The sequence below is a fragment of the Onychostruthus taczanowskii genome, unplaced genomic scaffold (assembly GCF_017590055.1).
Source record: "Onychostruthus taczanowskii isolate IOZ18803 unplaced genomic scaffold, ASM1759005v1 scaffold3, whole genome shotgun sequence".
In the NCBI taxonomy this organism is placed as follows: Eukaryota; Metazoa; Chordata; class Aves; order Passeriformes; family Passeridae; genus Onychostruthus; species Onychostruthus taczanowskii.
The window spans coordinates 16,068,105-16,092,542 of record NW_024500349.1 but is presented as its reverse complement, the minus strand read 5'-3'; the positions used below and the strand labels follow the sequence as shown (position 1 = coordinate 16,092,542).

The 24,438-nt window shown below is 40.3% G+C and overlaps 1 protein-coding gene across 5 annotated transcripts in view; it reads left to right on the top strand.

Moving 5' to 3' along the window:
* Positions 1-21,210, top strand: part of ZMYND11 (zinc finger MYND-type containing 11) — a 102,657-nt gene extending 81,447 nt beyond the window's left edge. For all 5 annotated transcript variants that reach the window (XM_041408422.1, XM_041408421.1, XM_041408418.1 and 2 more), the window contains 11 exons: positions 4,578-4,655; positions 5,038-5,130; positions 6,574-6,661; positions 7,748-7,803; positions 8,585-8,662; positions 9,209-9,327; positions 10,972-11,179; positions 13,018-13,086; positions 14,889-15,161; positions 16,244-16,429; positions 21,014-21,210. In XM_041408422.1, the coding sequence (XP_041264356.1) occupies positions 4,578-4,655; positions 5,038-5,130; positions 6,574-6,661; positions 7,748-7,803; positions 8,585-8,662; positions 9,209-9,327; positions 10,972-11,179; positions 13,018-13,086; positions 14,889-15,161; positions 16,244-16,429; positions 21,014-21,136 (1,371 nt within the window). In that variant the 3' untranslated portion in view covers positions 21,137-21,210. The remainder of the gene's footprint in view (positions 1-4,577; positions 4,656-5,037; positions 5,131-6,573; positions 6,662-7,747; positions 7,804-8,584; positions 8,663-9,208; positions 9,328-10,971; positions 11,180-13,017; positions 13,087-14,888; positions 15,162-16,243; positions 16,430-21,013) is intronic.
* The last annotated feature ends 3,228 nt before the right edge of the window (positions 21,211-24,438 follow it).

The window sequence follows — 24,438 nt, the reverse complement described above, 5'->3', positions numbered from 1 at the left end:
TACATTGGTTGCTCTGAGAGCCATTCCATGTGCCTGCATACCTTTCTTAATGGTACAGGAAACCTGAGGACCTGAGGGTTGAAAGTTTGAGAGGGCAGCAGAGCAGTAAAGCTTTCCATATGTAGCACCAAATTCCTCTGGCAATTTAAACCCTAAAAAAGTCCAAGGGCCAGGGTGTAAAGCAAGAAGCTTCTAAAGAGCAGTGGTGAGTGTATGTTAGACTCATGCTCATAGTTCCCCTCTGCAAACAGACCCCTTGAAACCTGAATTGCTTCTGAAAATGCAACTGATGCCTTAGAAACATGTATCTGTCATTGAGCAGCCTTTACATAATCCATCACTGAACTGAAATGCAGCTCTTTGGTGTGTGAATACACAGGACAGGTGAGAGAGGAAGGGAAAAATATTCATTAATGGGAGTTTACAGGGAAACAGAAATCTTTTTAAATGGTGCAAATATAATTTAAATGCCTATAGCTAGGCAGAATGCTGGCACTGACATCTTGCATTTCTTAGAGTTTTCCTATTTTTTTCTCTTCAAATGAAAGACTGCAGCAATTGTAGCACAACTGCCACCCTGGGAGTTGAGAGCTAACTCAGAGTGCAGAGGTTTGTCACTTCCATCATCCCGGGTGCTACTGCAGGATGGGGTTTTTCTGTGAAGTGCCCCTGACTTCTCTAGCCTCATGTGGTTTGTAAAGCCTTGCAGTGAAGTCCTGCACTATAAGCATGTCAGAATTGCTAAATAAGTCACACCTGCACAGTAGCAGTATATTGCTACCCACTTGAAGAGCTAGGCAGTATAATTAATCTGGAGCATTGAATATAAAGAGCAATGTAACCTTCAGGTTCCAGCTTCTAAGAAACAGATGTGCTGCAGAGAATAAGGCTCATGGAAGGTATTTCCTGCACCCACAAGAAAAGAGTTAGGCTGCAGGCTTGGCCTTTCACCTGCCAAATCTCATTAATCTTCTACATGAGGATTGCTGTTGGGAAGGTTATTACTCCACTCCGTCATCCCCTGTCTAAACACATTGGCCTGACCAAGTCTTTCAGTTTACCTTGATTCAAAGCAGGAGGTTTGCAGATTTCTCTGTAGCAGGGCTGTAACTTAGGATTTGTCCATGCTGCAGGTTAACCCCAGCAGGCAGCTAAGCACCACAGGGATGCACTTCCATGTCGCCTCAACTCCCAGCTGTAAAGAAAACAAAACAAAGGTGGTGCAAGAGCAGTCACTGCCCACCCTCATGGACAGATCAGTGCCCAGACAGTTCCTGAGTTGAAGCTGGCTAAATTCCCCCTAAGCCCCCTCCTCTTCCTTTCTCTTGCTGAGCATGAGGTTACATGGCATGGAATAGCTCTTTGGCTAGTTCAGGTCTTCTGCCTTGTGTCTTCTCCCAACCTCTTGGGTACTCCCCAGTCTGTTCACCGTGGGGCAGAGTGAGAAACTGCCTTTACCCTGTGCAAGCACTGCTCAGCAGGAGCTGGAACATCCATGTGTTACCAACACTCTTTTGGTCACAAATCTAAACCACAGCACCACACGAGCTGCTGTGACAACAATAATTTCATCCCAGCCAGACCTGGTGCAGTCCCATATTAAGATAATTTATCCACAAATAGGCTGTGCAAAAGTATAAGGATCCTGACGTTTTGGGGGCTGGATTGAATCTCAGCAGTCTCCTTGAAAAAAAGTTGAACTTGAACAAGTTTTCCAGTAGAGTATGACAGGGAGAAGAAAGTGGATCTTGCCACTATCATTGTTTTTGTTTCTTGAAAGTAGGAAATTAGAAGACCTAATTTTCATTTATATTTGCTTCTATATCACTCTGCCTATAAAGGGGACCTGAAAGTGGGTATATTATCTTGTGTCAGAGCAATATAAATAGATTTTATGCAAATCATAGTCCCCATCTAGTATTATCTATTTTCTTGCTTTAAGTGGCTCTGGGTTGATGACTCTGAGAACACTACAAGTCTTCAAAATACAAAGGAGGGGTTTTCTTATTAAAAACTAACACATTTTCCATCATAACTCCCAAAGAATTTGTGAATGCTACCTCCGAAATGGCTAATTGTTGAAAAGTGAATGAAGTGGTTGAAATGTAACTGGCTTTCTACAAAGGGTGAGCAACCTTGCCATAAAAAGACATTTTGCTGGCTCATAGGCTCCAATTCCCTAAATTTATTACCTTTCAAAATTTAGTAGAGGAACATGGAGATCATGTTTTTCTTAAAATAAATCAGTGTAGGGAATTGAAGGAAAAGTGGAAAAATTAAAGTTTGCCAGAATTGGCAAGTTAATTATACCATTTTCATTGGTGCTTAAGATGATATTAATTGCTGACATCAATAACTATACAAAGCCAGCTATCTATCTTTTCTTACGATCTCAAGGATAAGACTGTAAACCATCTATCTCAACAGTCTCTTTCAAACTCTCTTGCCCAGCAGGGCATGAAAAATGGTTCACATGAATTCTGAAATACTTTCAAAGGATGATAAATTCCAGAGCCATGTCAGAAAAAGAGGTGTAGGACTAGTCAGTGCATGTGAGTTTTATTGTGTCCTTATAAGTTTCAGTCTTTTAAAATGCTGTGTCATTAGCAAGCACACAGCACTCCAGTGCCTGGAATGACAAAATGACAGCAGTGTTTCATAATGCAGATAATTTAATGCACATTTGGGTTTTCATTTGCTGTGGCAATGTTGGTTTATGAGAAACTGAGTAGGTGATTTGAATTCCAGCAGAATGCACGTTTCTCCTGGTAGTCAAGAGTGAAACATGAACATACCGAATGTGATTCAATGTGTAGTGCAGGATAAATTCTCTGTCAGTCCAGAGTTTGGAAGGAAGGTCAGGCAACCATTAATATTATGAAAATAGTGCTTAAAGGAGCTGTAGGTTTAGAAATATCTGGAGCTGGCCCTTCCCACAAGAGAGTTTTTCCCAGTCAGGAGGAAGCTGTGGTGGTGTTATGCACCATGCAGTGCCTGAGTAGGTTTGTGACTGAGCTGGTATTTCAGCACAGTTTGTAGTGATTCTAATTGCTGTTAAGCAATCAAATGAACAGCTTTGCAGGTAGTGCTGTGTACAGTTCTGTTTCAAGAAAGGTAGTAAGTACAATCCTGAGATGTATAGGTTGCCTGCTTGCTGTAGCACAGGGGAACAGCCTGTGGTTTTCAGTGTCCTCAGTCTCTTGCAGGAGGAATATAAACACAGGGGAGACACAATCAAATCCTATCAGCTTTTTTGTGCTAATGTGTAATTTTATTCTTGCCAAGTAAATTTATAAAAGCAGGTGCTCTGTACTCAGTGTCTGTGAGCCCTATGTCCAGAAAGTAATTGAATGAAAAATAGCACACTTCTAGTGACTGATAATTTTTAAGCCTCTTTTATTTACATATTAGAACATGGATTCATTTTTTTCTGGTGTTTGCTAAGCAACCATCATCTTCACAATTATGTAGATCTTGCTAAAGACCATCAGATTTTGAGGATGCAGGTGTAACTGAGCCAGTTTGGTCCACACAGTTTGCACACAAGTGGTGAAATAAGGCATGAGAAGGGGAGAGCTCAGCCTGGCAGTCAGTGCACAAGGAGGTGTGAGGAGGAGTGAATGCCTTGCAGGAGACATGAGCAGTCAGAAACACTTCAGGGTAATAGACCTGGAACCCATGCTGTTGTTTCACTGTGCTTTTGTTTGGGAGAGCTGCTGTAGGTAAAAGCAGGGAGGAGGCAGCACTTTGCAGGCAGCTGTTGTAGCTCTGCAGAGCTGTGCACAGCTGCTGTGAGCTGGGATTGGAAAGGCTGCTTTGTAAGACACATCAGGCATTTGCAGAGACACCTTCTCTCTAGCAGCACATTTTCAGTATGCAGGGCTTCCCACTAGCCTGGTTATACTTTGAAGGGTGGGGTAAGTCTCTATGATTGTCTGAGATGAGAGGGAAAAACTCTGGATCCTGAAGTGCTAAAAAGTAGTGATCTGTGTTCCAGAATCTGGATTAAATTTTGTTAAGGAAGAACCACAAAGCTCCCAGACTGCTATGTTTCTTGAGCAGTAAAAAGTGCTCTGAGTTTCTACTGGCTAGAGCCAATTTGTCTTCCTCCCAGATGGTATCATTTTGCTTAGTAAGCACATAATTTGTAGATGGTACAGGATATTATTTTTTAAATTATTTCTTATTTTACTAAAATTATTAATGCCTTGCTAATAAAAAGACCATTAAATAAATTTTCAGCTGCTCCCTAAAATGACTTTCTTCGTTGCTTTATTCTAATTAGACACTTTTTTATGAGAGGTTTTGACAAACTATTATGGATACAAGTGGAAATAGAACTTGCAATTTTTCTGTAGCTGAAGTTCTCAGCCCAGACATAATTCAAAGTAACAGATATGGTGGTAGTGGTGTGTTAGTGTTACTAATTTCTTAGAAAATATTTTCCGTAAGAAATAGTGTTTTATGTGATTGAAAGTTACCTTCTCAAATCAAGTGTTAATGCAGAGGAAATGTTTATTGGCTGGATTTTGAAGTCAAGTTTAAAATCCTAATATGATGCTCTTTTTCTTTGGCAGAGTATCAAGAAGAAAAACACAAGTAAACAAGAGATGAGCACATACCTGCGCTTCATCGTGTCCCGGATGAAGGAGCGGGTGAGTGTGAGCAGGGAGCATTGCTCAGTCCCTGCTGCACTGCCCAGGATCATTGTGGTTGCCCTGTGGCTGTGCAGGAAGGAGGGCTACAGGAGGGTGCTTTTTATTTCTCCTGTCACAAGCACTATGTGTGTTTTCGTACACTGACCAGGCCCTGAGGTTCGGATCAGTGTCACCAGGCTGTGCCATGGGCCTGTGGCTCCTCTGACATGAACACTTTTCAGGTTTGGACACACCTAATCCCATGGGTTGTGGATCCCCAGTTTGCCCTTGTGTAGTCCCCAGCTGAAATATTCCAAACTATTGCATTTTCTAATCCTCTTTTATGTGTTTTAAGCAGATTCTAAATGCAGTAACAAACACTGTCTCATGGTCCTTTCAGGCTATAGATCTAAACAAGAAAGGGAAGGACAACAAACACCCAATGTATCGAAGGCTGGTGCACTCAGCTGTTGATGTTCCTACTATACAGGAGGTAGAGTGACTTGCTTTCTAACTTCCACACTGGTTTTGGTGTCTTTTAATAGTGAAAGTCTACAAAGTCCTAATCCTCTTTAATTCTCTTTATGATCAGTATTTCAGTATTGTATCCAGCATTAGATATGGAAGCTTAGCATGTCAAAATTTTCCTCATAAATAGGTAATTGAATAAAACCATTTTCAGTGGTGCCTAGTTTTCAGACACAGAGTGTCTTCAATTCCTTTTGTACTAAGGTTACACTAGTATCTACAGGTAGCTAAAATCTTCACAGAAATTACTGTTTAGCTGAATCAATGAATATAGACTCAAGTGCCTGTGTGTGCTTCTCTGGCCCAATGTTTTTGACCATATTCTGATTTCAGTCATTATGCCCTTGTGTGGGTGTCAGCTTTATAAACATCTGAATGATTCATAAAGAACCAATCACTTTGTTGATCATGAAAAACCAGACTCACCCAAAACATCTGTTTTGCATTAATTGTTCCAAATATAAAGTACTAATAAATATATTGTCCCTTTTTTCTGAGCCAATGGTCTGATCATGACTCATATAAATCAACTGCACATGAGCATAATAAACAGCGTATTCATCTTTACTCGGTCCTGCAACTGGATTGTAGGCAGTGCTGTGGTATATCTTGCCCTTTACAAGCACAGATGTGAAGAGCCTTTTTTTTTATTATTAAAATGCACAAATAAACAATAGCTTCACTGACAGTTTTGGAGACCAGCACTGCTGCCTGTCTGGAAGTGCTGGCAACACTGGTTGAGCCTGAAAATAGGTCAGGCCTTCCTTTTACTCTGTCAACTTCTTCTGCTTCCATAGAAGGTCATTTGGCTTTGGTAGCATTCTACAAGCTGATGTTGTTTTGTTTGATGATTGGAATTGTCACAGATGTTCTTGAGAGAGCCCATCTGAAAATGCTGCATTCCCCATTGGACAAAGCCATACTAAGAAAATGAATTGCATGGCTCCATGTAGGCATTTTTTATGAGTTTGGAAGACTGGGACAACCAGCTTTCATCAGATAACACAGACTGTCAAGTGAAGATCCTGGAAGCTCAGTCCTGAAAGGCAGTCAACATTGATTTGAAACTAGCTGATATTTTAAGGTACAAAATGTTCACCTCAGGGAACATAGTTTGAACAAATATTCTGGGTCACACCTTATGCTGCAGCTACTGTTCCAATCAGGAAAATCTTTTTTAAACTTGGTCAAGTATTAAAGGATCTATTTTACTTCTGGGCATTGCATAAAGGGCAGCCAGTGCTCAGGTACTAACAAACCATGCTAGAGAGTTGTAAGTAGTCTTTTTGTATGCAGGAAAAGCAATGTCTGATCTGCATAATGTAGACTTCTGTGAAAGCTTCTCTGCATAAAGCAGGTAGAGCACTTTGAAGAGTTTTCTCACAGCCTTGTGTTTTCTTTTGTGTAGAAAGTAAATGAAGGAAAGTACAGGAGTTATGAGGAGTTCAAAGCAGATGCTCAACTGCTTCTACACAACACAGTGATTTTCTATGGAGGTAAAATACTACATTTACTTCTTGCCTTGTTTGATTTGTCTTTATTTGTAGGAAACTCACAAGTCCAGGATGGATTTGGTATTAATTAGTCTTAAGTGTGAACGAAGTAATTTGCAAGCCCTTAAAAATCAAAGTGCATGAGGACTTTTTAGGGTCTTTTTTGACCCACCTGCTACAGAACTATTTTCATCCTCCCTGGCTAAGCCTCTTAGTGAGAATTACGCATTTTCCATCCTGCTTCTTCTTCAGCAAAGTCCTAGGTCAGTCTATACTGCAGATGTTTGCCAATATACAATATTTTCTTAGGGTAGGGTAGGGTTTGCTGTGCTGTGTCATTAGAAACTACAGACATATTTCTTTTACTTTTGGGCAATATCTGCCATATTGTGACAGCAAATGTAGCTACATCCACATCAGGAGTGTGCTGCTGGTGCAGTGTGGAGGTACAGCCATCAGAGAAGCTGCCAGGCACTGGGAAGGTAAAGAGTAAATGATTGGAAGTCAAAAAACACCACCACCATGTCCAAAAGCTGTAGCCAGGTCCTGTTTTCCAGAGCCACCATCTCAGGAAGGATGTGGTTCTCCCCTGCAGACATGGCCACTGTCAGTCTGAATGCAGGAGATCCACACTGTGGCTGGTGGGGAGAGATGTGAATATGCCAAGAGAGGAATACAGGGGTGTAAAGGGAGACTCAGTGATAAACAGTCTGTGAAGCATCACACAGAGCACAGAACAGAGAGATGTTTTAGGACAACTGCATTGTGCCATTAAGACACAAGCAGAGAAAGGAACTGAACCCATAATAAGAGCAACTGTGTCTCCCTGCTGCTGCTCCTCCTCAGATGTGTACTTGCATTGTTCAGTGTAAAAGCGGTATTGTGGAATATAAATATGACACAGAAAACGAATATTGAAATGATTGTTAGAAAATTTTAAATGGAAGGCCTGTCCAAGTGATTAAATTATGTTTTTTCTTCTTAAGCACGACAATTATAGCATGAATGTGGCAGCAATGACAGCTGCGAATCTTTGTGAGCACTGTGGTCATACTGTGATTGTTTACATAATCTATTTTTAATTTATAGCGGACAGTGAACAAGCTGATATAGCAAGGATGCTTTACAAAGACACCTGCCATGAAGTAAGTACCACCAAGCAACCAAGAGGTAACCACGATACTTCATTTTCATTTCAAAACCTAAGAAATTATTCTTCATATTACAAAATAAAAATTGTGTGAAACTGAATTATAAATTTCCTCCAGACAGTCCAGCAGCTGATTCAGAATTCCTTTTACTTTTTCTTTAGGTTTTTGTTGTTGGTTTGTTGGTTCTTTCGGGTTTTGTTATTGGGGTTTTTTGGGTTTTTTTTGCAACTAGATTATAATTTGAAAAATACTGATATTCAAATTTTAGTTTTGAAAATAAGCAATATAGATTTGGACTAGAAATAATTGTACTTACTAATATAAACTGAATCTGAGGTGAGATTCTTACTAAATTCTGTAATTGTCATTAAAGCATTTCTCCATATTCAGGGGAGACCAAAAAATACAACTGAGGAGCTGGTGGCACACTTTCTCCTTTTGTACAGTTGAATTACTTCTTTCACAATGTTCTTTAAATATTTGATGAATTTAAGAACTGTTCTTTGCATTTCATCTATAATAGATCATTAATATGTCAGTTAGTCTTCTCCCTCTGCCTGGGTTTTCTGAAACATGAATAATGTTTCTTCAGGTTGTCTTTCAGCCTCTCACAGCCCACCTCAGTTTCACACCTTTAGTTTGCATGGACAGACTCCACCAAATTAGCAAGCAGGGCTGAAAAATTTTACTACTTAAGGGAGAGGTATGATACTGAAATCACATAAATAGGATTTTTTTTTTGCTTATTTACCTTTTTTTTTTGTTTGTTTTTCAGCTGGATGAACTGCAGCTTTGCAAGAACTGTTTCTATTTGTCAAATGCACGACCTGACAATTGGTTCTGCTATCCTTGTGTATGTTGCTGACACAGATTTTTATTTGTTTGCTTTTCTGTATGAAAGCCTGCAGTTTTGGTGTCATTAATGCATTGAATATTCCATTTCACAGGGCTTGTTTCAAAAGCATGGCTAAGACTCTGTAAGCCTGGATATTTTACACAAGTGAAGTGTTGATTGGAGTTCAAAGCTGTAACAATATAGGTTATAAAACTTGGGTAACAGCCAGTTACAACAGTTTCACGAGAAAATAAGGAGCTTACAGAACTAAAACTTTGCTCCTGAATGAAGCTAGAAAGACAAGTTAATTTTTAGGCTGCTTAAGATCTCTCTTTTCAATAGACAATTATGCCCTTTTTAGACTTTGCAGTTTTGGGTTTTTTTTTAAGTTGATCCAAGCAATGTATCTCACAAGGAATTGTAAGAAGATAAAAATGAAAATAGCACTAGAAACAAACAGTAACTATACTCTTAAGGTACTAGCATAGTATTGCAGCAGAATATTTTTGGGAGATAGCAATATAAGATTTCATATCCACTAACAAATACAACTTCTTTTTCTAGATACCTAATCATGAGTTGGTTTGGGCCAAAATGAAAGGCTTTGGGTTTTGGCCAGCCAAAGTCATGCAGAAAGAGGACAATCAAGTTGATGTTCGCTTTTTTGGCCATCACCACCAAAGGTAATTTATTAATTCCATGTGCTGTTTTTTACAAACAATATTAAAAGAATTTATCTCATCTGTCATGTTGTAAATCCTGGCTCAGCTTGTTGCCAGCATTAGAAATACTGAATACTTTGCTATAATTGTTTCAGAAAACTTAAATTTCAGTCTAACACATCTGAAGTGTCCAAATTCAGTGGCTCAGAGGTTCTCTTTCCTCAGTTGCCAGAAGGATGTTCCTTAATGCCATTTTAATTAAAGACAGTCAGTGAACTTAAGCTGTTTCTTCAAATGTGTAGCAGTCTTCTAATCCAGGCCAAGGTGAAAATTGGACAGAAATGTACTCCTTCTATCAGCAGTATTGACTTCAGGCAACTTCTCATTTGAGCTGAGGCACTACAATTTTGTGGTTTAGTACCATGATATATATCACAAATGTTTGTGTCTCACTGCTAGAACATTGACAGGCCTCCTGCTGGGAGCCAGTTTGCAATTTCAGAGAATCCCTCTTTACACTGGAAAGTTGTCTCTTAGAGATCAGCTTTTGGTTCTCTCTCCAGCTGGTTGTTCAGCATTTGGGAGGTTTGTAGCAGTGTGACAGTGAATGTACTGGTTTGGATTATTTTACTGTTTTATTTATATGCCTATAATGTGAGGAGAAGAGACATCTCTAAATTAATTCATGGTTGTTGGGAGATGGTATATTTTGGTGCATCCCAAAAGGGCCTAGACAATTCAGTAACAGTGTATTAGTTAACTGTTTATATAAATTGCTTTCATGTAACTTGCACAGTATATGACATCTTTTCACTTTTTATATGAGCTACCAAGACTTTCTAATAGTTATAAAGCAAGTTCTTTACTGGTGCCTCTGTCACAGAATGCTTTTACCTTGAATCTGTTAATGAATACAGTTTATTTGTATTTATATTGTTTCTTTGTCTTTACTCATTAAATTTATATTGGAAGAATCAATAGTCTTTTCACAAACATGTCATTTGTTGAGTATTTAATCTGCTAGGCAGATGTGCATGGCAGTGACTCTATATCCACTGTCCAGTGTTGCCTGGTGCTTGGTATAACCTTTCAAAATTCAAGACCTGCCTATCTAACTCTCTGAGGATTCTCTGAGCACATTTAAGTGGACAAAGTAACTTTGGAACCATGTCACTGGCATAAATTCAGTCCAAACAAGCATGACAGTCTCCATGGAAGTTCAGTCCTCATAGACAGGGGCCCAGGACACAAAATGTCTCTATTCAAGGCGAGGAGTTGGTTCATTCCTTGACAGTTTTAGGGAAGAGGTCAGGAGCTAAATTGGATTAACATATGAACCTCCAGTAAAAAAATGTTTCTGTGTCTGAGTCAGGGCATTTAGCAAGAGACGGATAAGAGAAGGTGCTGGGGAATGTTTGTGGCTCACCAAAAATGAGAGAGACTTTAAGCCATAGCATCAACAGCTAACAAGTATTTATAATAACAAAAATGTCTAACAGCATGCAGTCCATTTTTTTTCAAATGTGTTGAGTTAAAAAAGAAAATCAAAAATGAATTGTCAGTGATCGGCCATTGTGAAAAACTGCTTTTGAAGTCAGTTTCTCAGGTTGAGATCCTTCATCTGTGTTTAATGTTTCTGAACTGTCTGTTCTGTGTATTCACAAGGGCCTGGATCCCCTCTGAAAACATTCAAGACATCACAGTTAACATCCACCGGCTGCACGTGAAGCGCAGCATGGGCTGGAAGAAGGCCTGTGATGAACTGGAGCTGCACCAGCGTTTTCTTCGTGAGGGGAGATTCTGGAAATCAAAGAATGAGGACAAAGGGGAAGAGGAGGCAGAGTCGAGCATCTCTTCCACTAGCAATGAGCAAGTGAGTGCTGCTACAATATTAGCAATTGGGGCAATTCATTAAGGAGTACAAAGTCATTGTGGTTTTGATTAATGTGCTGTTAATTAGCCTTGTGCTCTGTCTGCAGGTTGTGAGGACAAGAGGGTTCAAAGACTTATTCTCCCTATCACTTGTCCTCCCTATCTCACTTATATCCCTATCTTGCTATCAGTAATAGCAAGAATTTGGATTTTCCTCTTTCCTCAGTTTCTTGGATGACCTTTGTGAAGTTTCAAAGTGTTTGTCACGTACAGCACCTTGATGAGACAGATCAAGATTTCTAAAGTTAAATAGGAATGTTTGAGTCAAATGTCACAGATATCAGATGGACTGCAACACTGCCTTCTTGGAGCCCTGTCAAGGACAGCCCTGTAGCTGCTCAGCCTTTTCACAGTTGGAGTATGTTCACTTGGAGCTCTATTCTGCCTTCAGATCCACAAGGAACACCAGCCATGACATTTTCAGCAGGTCCAACTGAAGTTAGGTGCAAACACTGCACTTGAGGACCGTGTGACCAGCAACTGATTAAAGGCATTAAAAATAATTCTGCATAACAAGAAAAATCACATTGTTTTAATAAAGAGCACAAATGGCCAAGATCCAAAACTTTGCATTTCCACATGGAAATTCCCTTATCAGAGCTGATCTTAACTAATCATTCATTGTCCAAAAGGGTGTTATATATCCACTACTTTTCATAGTTTACAGGATGCTTCTCCCTATTTTTGGCAGCCCTTTCCCTGGCAACATCTTTCCTCATTTAAAACCCCTATCCTTTCTCCAAGTCTGTATTCAAAAAAAATCAGTATATTTTCACCGTCTTCCTTTGTCCTTTTGTCAAACAGGTCTATCACTCAATCTGGAATGAAAAAGTTTATAAAACTCTATGTTGTGGTGGAAGGTTGTTCCTTATCAAAGTGGTTTTAGGGCTTTTTACCCTGGTTTGTTTAGCTAACCCTTTGTAGCCCCTTTGTTTCAAGTCTTGTGTGCAGTCATACAACAGCCTGTGGTAAAACAGGAAAATGGTCACAAATAAAAGATAACTGGTATTTTCCCATTTTTTTCATAAGTGTCAGTCACAGAGTCTGAAGTGTCCATTTACATATTTTCTCTTCAATTCCAACTATTCATCTTTGACTTGGCTAATGCTTATACCTGTTTTACTGGTTTCTCAGATACAGGAACACAGGAGTAGCCATCAAACTCACTGTTCTGCTGTAGTCTGCAATATCCTCTTACTAAGACTAGCTAGTACTGCATGCTTCAAAAGCAGGCGAAAGAACTTCTCTACAAACACTGCAAAATAATTACCATCCACTTAGATCTCATTCTTGTTTCTACTGTGAGACTGACTTTTATTCTAAAGCATAAAGTTCCATATCCCTCCAGTAATAATCCAGTCTGGATGATCTTACCATATTTACATACTTATATTCTCTTTGTAATCACTGCTGCTTTCTGGCATCCAGCAAGATCTAAGTATGGGTCACTGATATCGGAATATCTGAGAAAACAAATGTTTGAACTTGTGTGTGCAATGAAGAAAGGAATGGTTAAGAGTATTTTAGCAAGTGCATGTTGAATGCTAGAACTTGTTCTTTAATTTTGTTCCTTCATGCAGTCATAGTCATCAGTGATAATGTAAACATTTTATTGTGTGCACTTCTCATTTAAGAACATTTAATTAATGTTTCTATTTGATACCCTAAATAATTGCAAATAATCACAAATAAAAGGCACATTGGTCATGTTACAATGAAAATCACTTACTTTAACTGTTTTTTTGGGTTGATTCAATATGCTTTTCTTAATGTTCACAGCTGAAGGTTACTCAGGAACCAAGAGCAAAGAAAGGACGACGTAACCAGAGTATGGAACTCAAGAAAGAAGTGAGTAACCTCAATTACTGTGTTTATAGAGATAGCAAAGTACAAAAAGTCTGAAATTTTAATAGACACTCCTTCAATTTCAGTCACCTTTTAGTGATGTTACAGTATTAGCCTTGGAAGTTCCAGCCCCACAGCGTGGTACTCCTTGCTAACAAGTGTAATTGTGCCTCCCACGTGCAAGTAATGCGTGTCATCGTGGGAATATCCTGTATCATGAATAAAGCAAGCCGGCTTACAATATTTCTTAAAAATAACAAATACTTATACAAAATACAAATACTTACACAAATAACAAATTCAGGATATCAGTAAGCCCATAAACAGCAGAAATTAGGAAGTGCAGTCGTGCCTATGAAGTTTATGAACTACCTCACCCACTTTGCCTGCGGGTTTCCCTGTGTATCCCGCTTTCAGGATCAGGGAACCGAGGGCTGCGTTATTGAGCGTGTACACAAGGGGGCACTTACAGAGAGAGCCATAAATCTCTTTCCGAGCCGCAAGGACTTTTCCTGGCCTCGTTCCAGCTGCCGAGGAACGCTGAGAAACATTTGCACATATGTGTGTGTGTTCCTGCCAGAGGACTCGGGATGCCAGCGCAGAGGAGGCTGCGGGTGCTGTAGCAGCAGAGCTCTCTGTGGTGGCTGGAACAGGGACACGGCCCCCCCTCATTCCCGGGCAGCGCCTCCCCTTGTACCTGATCCTGCGGGAGGCAGCGTCGTGGATGGAGGCAGTGACACAGTCTCTGCTCCCTGGGGCACAAACTTGGTTTGAGTGCGAGATAGGGAAATTACAGGAGGATGTCTCGCCATTCTTACTGTGTTTTCTGTCAAGCAAATGCTGTCATTTGCTTCATATATTTATGTCTTAGCATCTGCCTTCTTAGCTCTGATCAGTGATCCAGAAGTCAATCACAGTGACCTCTCAGAGAGTAATTGATGGCAAAAGGGAATGCACAGCCTTTTGAATGGTGTGAGCAATGCCTCATCACAGACAGGCACAAAGTCCAGTCCTGAGCAAGGCTTTGTCTCTACACTGCTAAATGAGCATTAAAACATGTAACTTTAATAAAAAAAAATTGTTTATGTCTTCAGACACTTCAAATAGCAATAAACATTTCCAGGAATATAACTTCAATCTGTTTTAAAGAGCAGGAGCAATTGGTGTTACATTGTAATAACACAGGCAGCTAAATTCAGTACAGTACACTACAGTAACAGGGACTTCTTTCTTGATAATTGTGTAATTATACAGAGCTTCTGTGGTCATCAAGTCTAGTTCCATATTATTGGAAGCAAGACGTAGACTCTCATTAGCCTTTCATCTTCAAAGGACCTTTGAAGTACTGATCAATCTTTGCAGCACTTCTATGGAGTCAGTGGAATATCACAGACTCCGGGGCAGCCTGTTGGGTCAGAGTAAGCCCAGAGTTTGCCAAAACAATTCAGGAGCTTTGGCCATGCAACTACATACAGCTTAGGCAGAATATTGTGGGGGAGAAATATCTCAAGCAAACCTCTAGTAATCCCAAGGAGTCAGCCCAGCCTCTGTGGTTTTCATACTTTTGGGGAATTGAGGCTGGCTGAAGTCAGAAAAGCCTGACCCAAGAGCCTGCCCACTCTCAAGGTGGTTTTCCACAGGGACCCCACATCCCATTAGCACTACAGGTCTTCATCAGACACCTTTCACATTAATTACACTGATATTACTCAAGTAATATTTTTTCTTCAGGGGGAACTGAAAAGTGAACAGGTTGACTTGTTCTATTTTGCTATGTGATTTACAAGTTTGTTCTTTCTCTGCAGGAGCCAGAACCTGAAACTGAAGCAGTAAGTTCAAGCCAGGAAATTCCCACAATGCCTCAGCCCATTGAAAAAGTTTCAGTCTCAACTCAGACCAAGAAGTTAAGTGCCTCTTCTCCAAAAATGCTGCATCGGAGCACCCAGACCAGTAATGATGGAGTGTGTCAGAACATGTGCCATGACAAATACACCAAAATCTTTAATGATTTCAAGGACAGGATGAAAGCTGATCACAAAAGAGAAACTGAGAGAGTCGTGCGAGAGGCAGTGGAAAAGGTAACACTTGTTGAACACCACCTACCCTGGGTTGTGGAGAGGAGATTTTGGGGATTTTTTCACATTCTTTTCTATTTTTGTAATAACCCCTCTTACCAAAATGAATAAAAAACCTTTTCCAAAGAGACCACACAAGAATAGTCTCCATTATTGCTTTTTTAGACCATTTCTATACCAACAAACCTACTTTAAACAGAAAACTCATGGCTTTTTTTGATTCTTGTCCAGTGATATCAGTTTGTGATCCAAAACTGAAACTAACTGTTCATTTATGAGTATCTGGTTCCAAAGCCTTTCTCTCCATTGTTAAGTGTGATTCTAAACAATGTCATTGTTTAACTGCTAATCATAAATAATTCTTCTTTTGTCCATCTTCTGACCTAAAGTTCAAATAGGGTCACTGAAATTTGTTTTAATTTTCTTATCTAATAATAACCTGTTTAAAATTCAATGCCTAAGCTTGACCTGGTCACCTTTGGCTAGAGAGAGCAGGGCAGTTTGGAGGATGATTTGTCTGACCTCTCTTAAGTACCTGTCTTAAGATAAGATGAATTTCCTTCTGGATGAAGGACTGTGAAATGAACTTGGGGAGTTCAAGTGTTAATCCTGTAGGATTAAGACACCAAATGTTTAGGTACCAGAGCAAGGGCAAAAGAACCTCACTGACAATGAATACTAAAATAAATAAATACCTCTTAATGAACTCAGGGATGTTCTATTTTGTATTTTCTATTGTGCACTTGCTGTATATTTATATGCAGTTGTAGATTTGGAAAAAACAAAATCTTTTTTAAAGAGAAATTAATAAATTTATAAACTGATCATTGAGCAAATATACATAGAACTTATTTAGCTGTTATTGTAGATACCTAGCAGAGTAGAAATACAGTGATATTTTTATTTTGATTAAATCTGATTTTGCTATATCTCTAATTGAGCAATTTTTTATTTCCTAAATAGAAGAAATCTCTAATTGGGTGACCTCCACCCTCATCATTAATAGAGGTTTAAAGAGTAGAGATGTAAATAACACTAATTCCAATAGCTGTCCCTTGACTTGTTTTGCTGACTGTCTTTGGCAGCTGCGCACGGAGATGGAAGAAGAGAAAAGGCAGGCTGTAAACAAAGCTGTGGCCAACGCACAAGGAGAGATGGACAGAAAGTGCAAGCAGGTGAAGGAGAAGTGCAAAGAAGAGTTTTTAGAAGAAATTAAGAAACTAGCAGGTCAGCACAAGCAACTGATTTCCCAGACCAAGAAGAAGCAGTGGGTAAGTGTCAAAAATTTATCACAAGAGAGTAAGTGGAAATGTATAATGCATCCTGCAGGCAGTTGATGGGGATTTCTTCCTTGCTTTTAACTGCACTGCTCTTTCACTAGTCTTTCAGCATGAAGGCTTTCTCCTTCATATTACTGTTTCAAATCTTTTCCAAATTTCAACTTGGTGTTTTGATTACTTCCCATCTTAATTTGTTAGTACTAACAGCAACATCTTCTCAAGTCCAATCAGATGTTAGTATCAAAAATATTTTTTTCTAAATGCAGTTTTACGCTGTATAAGACATGTTTTGCATTATGTTCACACTCCTTTGATCTTGAGACCTCAGAGGGTACAATATCTGGCTGCATCAATTTGGATTCCCCTGCTAATAAGGCTATTAGTGATATCCTTTTGGCCTTTTCCTCTCTTGCTTTTTCTACACCTGTTTTATATTCCTTTATATTTAGGACATGACATTCTGAAATGTATTCCTCTCTTGTTTGGTCCTTAAGTGCAACTGCAGCATCAGCTACAAAAACCATGTTGGTGTGCCCTCTAGAAAAGTGAAAATAGACATCTAACTTCTTGTTCTGTTGCATGCTACAAACTTTTCCCTGGTTTTATTTGGACTGTGGCTGGTGTTTTCTCAGGCTGGAGTGTGTCCTCCCACATGGCTGTACAGCACCTAGCCAAACACTGCAAGGACCATAAACTGTGCTGCTTGCCAGGAGCAGAGTGCAGGTGGAAACCCCTCTGCTCAGGAGCTGGGACCTGGCACACAAACTCTGCTATTTCTGTGCTAATTGTCACAGAACAGGGGAGCAAAAGCCATCACTGAGGAAGTCCCACAGCACTGTGACAGTCGCCTGTAACACACAGGAGGGTGGGCACAAGATTGTAGCACTTGTGGGGCTGTTAAGGAACAGGAGCCTCCAGGAGATGGCACAAGCTAAGGGATCTGTCACCTGCCACCCCCTGCAGCCCCATTTCCTTCTCCTGTAAAAGGCTGTTTTGCTGCTGCTCAGCCTCATTAGTCCCTGTGCTTACATGAAACAATGGTCCCTGCAGGGAAAACTCTGCTCTGGAGAAGAGTGGAAAAAATACTCAGGCGAGGCAGTCAGTGACTGACTATCACAGTTTTGAGTTTGGAAAGACAAGAATTGCTTCAACTGCTCCTGTAGAGTCTTCATTTCTGTTCCTCACAGAGGTTTTACTGTGGGTGTTATGATGGTGCAGTGCTTGGGTCTCTGTCAATACCTGTTTCTGCAGACCAGAGAAGTTATTTCTGACTGAAGTGATTGAGTTACTGTGTTCAGTGTGTCACCAGCTGCTGGTGCCTGTGTGCATGTGCTCATCTGTGGCACTGGGAGGGAAATGGAATTGCCTTTGCCCCCTACAGAATATGTCAAATCACCTCTGTTGTGTCAGAAGTGAAGAGCACACATGTGAACCATTGTCACCATTCAGCTGACATACAGTAACTCGGGCACAATAACATCATTGTGAGGCTGGACTCTTAGCTCTAGCTGCTTTTTGATAGTTTGGAAAGTAAAATTTCCAAGAGACTGACTGGAGTTATCTGTTCCAATGTGCCTTTACTATATCCTTCAGACTAATCAAAAAATGCCCTGGTACCACGTCACTGAATTTATTAATGAGAGCATAAAGCTTCTCTACTGAGCAAAACAATCAGAAGATAGAAAGAGTATGTGACAATCTTGCCTGCTTCTGTGGCCTCAAACTATCTGTCAATCACCACCCTAAATGAAGGCATCATGCAGGCAGCTGGTTTGCATGTGGCAGGAGAAGGAGGGTCAGGATAAACCTCTGCATTCAAGCTGATGGATCTGCCTGCCAACACACAGCCCCAGGCAGCTGGACTTGGTCCAATTACACAACTCCCCAGTGATTCTTCCTTCAGTGGTACTAATGACAGTCCCTGGTGTGTAGTACTGCACTTGTATGCTGCTATTATAATGATACCTCCTCACCAAAAAATCTCATGTAATTAACACACATACTAAATGAGTTTTGGTGGCTTTGCTTTTTAATTAGGAGCAGAGACCTCTGGTTTTGTGTAATGCTGATGGCTGTGCTTGGGAATATAGCTGCTATTATTCATACTGTATTTGTCTTTTTCTCATACCTTCAAAACAAGTCCAGTTGGGATAAAGGGATCATTTTGTTGGTGGTATACAGGGACACGAGATGTACTTCCAGCCATTAGAAGACTAATGCATAGTTAAAGAATAACAGTTCCTCTTTCTCTAGCTGTTCACAATTGGCTTAGTCCAATTTCTTTTTTATACCTTCAGAAAATTTGGGTTTAATATAGATACCTCAAGTAAATAGCAAACAAAAGGAAGAAGTGTAAAGGCAGCAGTAACAATAATGAGATTATGCAGCTCCGTGGCTCCAGGGTTCAGGCTGGAGTGCTGGTCGTGACAATGTTTCTGGTTTAGTTTCTCCAAGTTCTTTTATTTGTGTATAAGACTAATTTAAATTGGTGCATAGGTCGTTTCCATAGACAGCTTTTAACTTTTTTCTCTTTCAAATTTATTTACACATATATTTATTTTAACTTCCAACAGGTGGTCTTTAAGTGAATGAGCATTGTCTGTGATGTGTACTGCCTGAAACAAAACCCCAAGTGATTGATAACATTTAGAAAGAGGAAAATACAAAGAAAAGGGGAGGCCTGAGGCCAGCTGGCATTTTGCCTCCAGTGCCACATGTGCTGGTACCAGCACAGATGACACTGTAAGTGGAGATTTACATCCCACACTTATGGCCAGCATATGTAAAGGGAAGTGCAGGACCCACTGATCAGTTGTCCTCTCCTGTCGTAGCATTTTTTGATCTCTCCAAACCAGCAGATGTGAATTTGGACTCTGGGCTGAGGCCCATGCTGTACATAATGGAGAGCCACAGCTGTTCCCTGCACCTTTCCAGCAGATGATCCTAATAGTTCCCACAGGCTTGTGGGCAGCCAGCAACATGAAAAACCAGGAAAACAGCTCTCGAGAGGACACTTGTTTGCAGACATTTTTACAAATAAACTTCCCAGGAGCTAAATTATGCAAGGAAAACGGAGAGGTTCCCTTCTCACACAGCTAGGGCAGTCCCTTTATTGCTGATGTAAATAAATGGTTATCAGTTTAGCCAATGTAAATGTTGGCTTTCTTGGATCTGTCTTTCAGTAGTGTGGGTTGTTGTGGTTTTTCTTTTGAAGCAGTTTGGTTTGTTTCCTTTGTAATTCTCTGTTTTATTACCAAAGCTGTAGCTAGACAGGACATAAAAAGTAAATTGTGTGTTATTTTGTGGTTTGATAGCAGCCTGCACAGACTGTGTGATATCCCTCCCCCTGTTCCACATCATGCAATCAACATTTCAGACTGGATTCCTAAAGATGCTTCCTGATTTTGAGCAGACCAAATTCAGAAAGACAAATTTGCGGTCATTAGAAGCTGACTCTCCAGGATGTAGAATATAAATGGTACCTTAAACAGCAATGCCACCTTACTTTATGGAGTTTTGTCAAAATGAGAGTTAATGCTTCTGCAGCACTGCCTAAAGGGCATAAACTTTCCTGCAGACAGGGCACTGTGTGGGTGCTGTACCTCCTTGATGGCCACCTGTGGTGCTGACCAGCATGTTGTCTTCCCTTTTTTAGCTCCCCAGAGGCCACAGGGTTATTTTCCAAGTAGCTCTTCCAGCTATCAGAAAGCTGGGGGTGTTCTCTGTGTTCCAAGGTACAAATCATCTTTGCTGCAACTTTCTCCAGAACTAAATAATTCCGCATAAATCATGGGCTGTGCAGCATCTTTCTTTCAGGAGTTTTGTGCAGCGCTGGCAGGCACGACAAAGGGCAAGAGCCCAGGTAGCCAACCTGTGTATGACAGGCCTTCGTCGGTTTGTCTAAGACTTGGAGGAAAAAACACTTTTTTGATCTGCTCAGTAGCACTGATGGAGCACAAGGTTTTCCCTTCAGGAGGTGGCAGTGCTGACTGCCAGTCAGCAAACCCCAGTGACAGCAGTGTCCTTACAGGCTGACCCCAGATGGGCTACAACAAACCAATAATTCTTGTCTCCTGGGATGTTAGTGTTGTGACTTTTGACATTTGCTAGACCCAAAGGATCTTCCCCAACAATCTCTGGACAGGTCAGGCTTATAAAGAAACCTCAAACACTGTTTTTCAAGCCTGAGCAGAGCCTGCTCGTGCCAGCAGCACCTGTTGATTTATTGTAGCTTTTAAGACATAGATCAGGGTGCTATTACACAAATGTAGGGTAAAAGATGCTTCCTGCGCTGCGTGCCTGAAAAATGTCAGTCCCCATTCCGAGAGATGAGTTTTCCTAAGTGGGAGATGGTTTTTGGAAAAGCAATAATCCAGACTCTGGAAAATACGAAAGCATTTTGTGGATTTGCTGAAGATTGCTGCTTCACTCAGCACGTGTGAAAAACGCTTGGATGCCCCCAGGCATAAATAAAGGGAGCATTGCTCTGCCGGTGCTGGTGTGGCAGGGGTGGGGGAATGCTGGTGAGGAGGGATCCTGCCAGGGGGATAATCCCATCTCACTTGTTCTCCCCAGTGCTACAACTGTGAAGAGGAGGCCATGTACCACTGCTGCTGGAACACTTCCTACTGCTCCATCAAGTGTCAGCAGGAGCACTGGCATGCCGAACACAAACGCACCTGCCGCAGGAAAAGATGAAAGAGTTCCTCCTCCCCTAGAGCACCACCCCAATGATTGCTATTCTCAGACAGAGCGGTTTTTGTTTCCAAAAAGAAAAAAAAAAAAAAAGCCAAAATTGTTTAGAATTTGCTTCCCATTTTGCACCAGCCTTTAAACACTTTTCTTGGAAGAAATTTTGCACAGTTATTTCAGTCTTCTGTTAAAAATGCTCCTCCAAATTTTGTCGGCTAAATGAATCGAACATCTGTTGGAGCAGGTTACTTCAAATAATTTTAAACTAGAGGATTTGTTGCATTTTCAGCAAATTTTAAGACATTTTTAGGTTTTACAGAGATTTTAATCTTTAAAAACAGCAGATCGAAAAACAAAAAAAGATGCAAGTTTAACAAAAGCTAAAAGTTTAACATGTTTAAAAAACATTTAAAAACTAGTTCTGAATGTAAGAAATACAGAACTGTTTCAGAAAAACGAAGCATACTACCTTGATGTAACATTTATTTCTTAACCTTGTTGAGCTGGTTTTGTTCAGCTTAATTTTACTGTTTAAAGGCATTATCTATTGGTTATACCAGTGGGTACATGATTGAATTTAGGGAACAGGGTTGACACAGCAGGTGCTAGTCCTGCATATTTTTTCTTAAATATTTCCCAACTGTGTTTTATTTTCATTATTTCTTTTCAATATATAACTTTTATAACAAAATATTAGCTTTGATCTTGTAGTTTAAAATCACAGGGAACTGGGGTAATCTTTTACTGAGCTGGATCTTAGAGAAAAATGAATATTTAAATTTTAAAGTTTGCACATTTCGTCTTTGTTCTAACATGAGTGCTTATAACAAGAATAAGAAAAGCCAAAAAAAAAACCCACAAAAAAAACAACAGACAAACAAAAAACCCAACTACCTTTATTCATACTTGGAATTTTGAGGCATACAAATTGCTTTATTGCGCCCCCCTTCAGCCTCCCCAATTCAATGTCATTTGACCACCTCTGATCTGGTGTCACCTGGTCCATTGTAACTGATAATAAAAGGAGAAAAAGCACTTAAGTTTCACAGAAGCCGTTATGTTTGTAGTAATGGGTCATTGCCTAATAATGAGCTCCATCACTGTACTCAGAATGAAGAATAATGCATGTTAATTTTCTTGTATTAAAGATGCCGTGATTTGTAAAAAGTCTGTATTTTGCGGAATGTCTGGATTAAGAAGCATTACCAATAGGAATGGATCGATAGTTGAAAAATTATTTTCTTTTTGTTTGTTTTATATATAGATATATTAATTGCTTCCATGTTCAGAGACAATTTTTTAAATAGATGTAAAGCTTACTTAAATAGCTTTTCTTTTAAAGTGTCTCCACATTTTAGTTTCTTTCAAAGATTGGTCTTAGACTGAGTCATATGCCCATTAATCATCCAGCTATTTTTTGAGAAGTTAGAGGAATAATTTGTAAATATTTATTTAGATCTTTGATATTTATTGAAAGCAATTACATGATGGAACGATGGAAGCTGAAGAATGAGGAGGAAAGCCTTTTAAAAAGTTTTCTCTAGGATTTGTCAGGGTCATTGTAAAGACAAAAATATAACTAAGACTTCTGTGAACTACCACTGAAATTCTGACCTTTTTTACTTACAGTGGTGATATAAGTTAATTGACTAGATACCGCCAAATATGCCCAATATGTTGCAGAAATTAAGTGGTAAGTTGATTGGAAAAAATAGTAAGTAGATGGTAACTTGTATTACCACAGCTGCATTATTGCCTGATAAATGTGTAATTAACTTTTGTCGCCTCTGTGTTGTGACTGTAAAACACTTCACAACTAAAAATCAACCTTGTTCGATTACTTTACAAGTTCCAAAACTTCGATCCACCCCTATGAAAGCAAGTATTGTGGAAATATTTTTGGTGTAAAATCATTCCAGAATATGTAATATTTAACTGATAGCTGCATGAAAGTAAGATTCGTGTTACTTTGGCTTTTTTGTCTCTGTTGACACGGTTGCACATTTCCAAGTTACTACAGCGTGAAAACTGTGTGTTTTAAAGAAAAAAAAAAAAAAGAAAAAAAAAAAAAAAAGGTTGTGGCCTGGTTTTGTATAAGTTTTAGGTAAAATTACAATTGATTGTTTTAGGAACCATGATTTAAAATTAATTTTTTCTGCAAATCATAAAGCTATATTAAAGTGTTGAGCTTAGCCACTATGCACATTGTAATTATTCATTGTGGCTGTCCAGTTTATGATGCATTCTGGCATTTTGTAAGCTGCTCTGACTAGCAATATATAGAGTCATTTAATGTGTTAACATTGGTTAATAAATGTATTTAAAAAAAACCCCTCACTGAATGTGTCTGTGTTGATTTTGGCCAGTTGTCCTCACACCCCAGGGTGGGCAGGCATGAGGCTGCTGTTAGTGTTGTCCTCACCAAGGCGGGCTGGGGCTGTGCCTGAGCTCCCAGGAGCCTTGGTCCTGACTCGAGGGGAGCCAGCAGGGCCAGAGAAGTGTTCCAGCATTTAACATGGCTCTCAGCTCCGACAGTGAACCCTTCCAGCCCGTGCAGGGCCAGCAGCCCCCAGGGGCTGCACCCCAAGTCCTGGTTTTAGAGCAGATCCTGCACTGGCAGCAGCCAGGCTGGGGCTCAGCCCCGCTTTGCCCTGGGCTTCCCGTCACCAGCGGCCCCACTCTGTCTCCTCCCTCACCCTTCCCCAGCCCTGAGCCTGTGCCCGAGCTGGGGTTTATCAGTGAATTCCCTCTGGAGGGACGGCATGAGCCCAGCTTCACCCGAGTGCAGCGGGGTCTCTCCTGCCCAGCCCTGAGCAGCCAGTCCCAGTCGCTTGTGAAGCCACCACTTGGTGCCACTGAGGTGTCCCAGGGAGACGAGGGCCCATGGAGAACATCCTGCAGCCACCCAAGAGAAATGGCCATGGGGACAAGCCAAAGGCAGAGTGGGTCATCCTGGCGTCCAAAGGGGTCATCCTGGAGCTCCACCAGGAATTCAGGGCTGCAGCAGGGACGCTCATTAATTGCTTTCAGTGTGGCAATTCAGAATTTCCTTGTGGAAATTAAGACCTGGCAAGACCTGCAAGTCCCAAGGGATCCCTCAAAGTCTCTTTTATTGTTTCACTATCCAAACAGTTCTGTTCTTACATGAGCCGTATTTTATTCCTTCATCTTGATGAAACTCAAATGTCAACAGTGAATAGAGAATATGCTGGCAGAGCAGGATCAGGGATAAGCAGCGTGTCCCTTCAGCTCCCATCCCAGGGCATTTTCCCTTTTTGATGACTGCAGTCACTTTTCAAGCTCAGCAC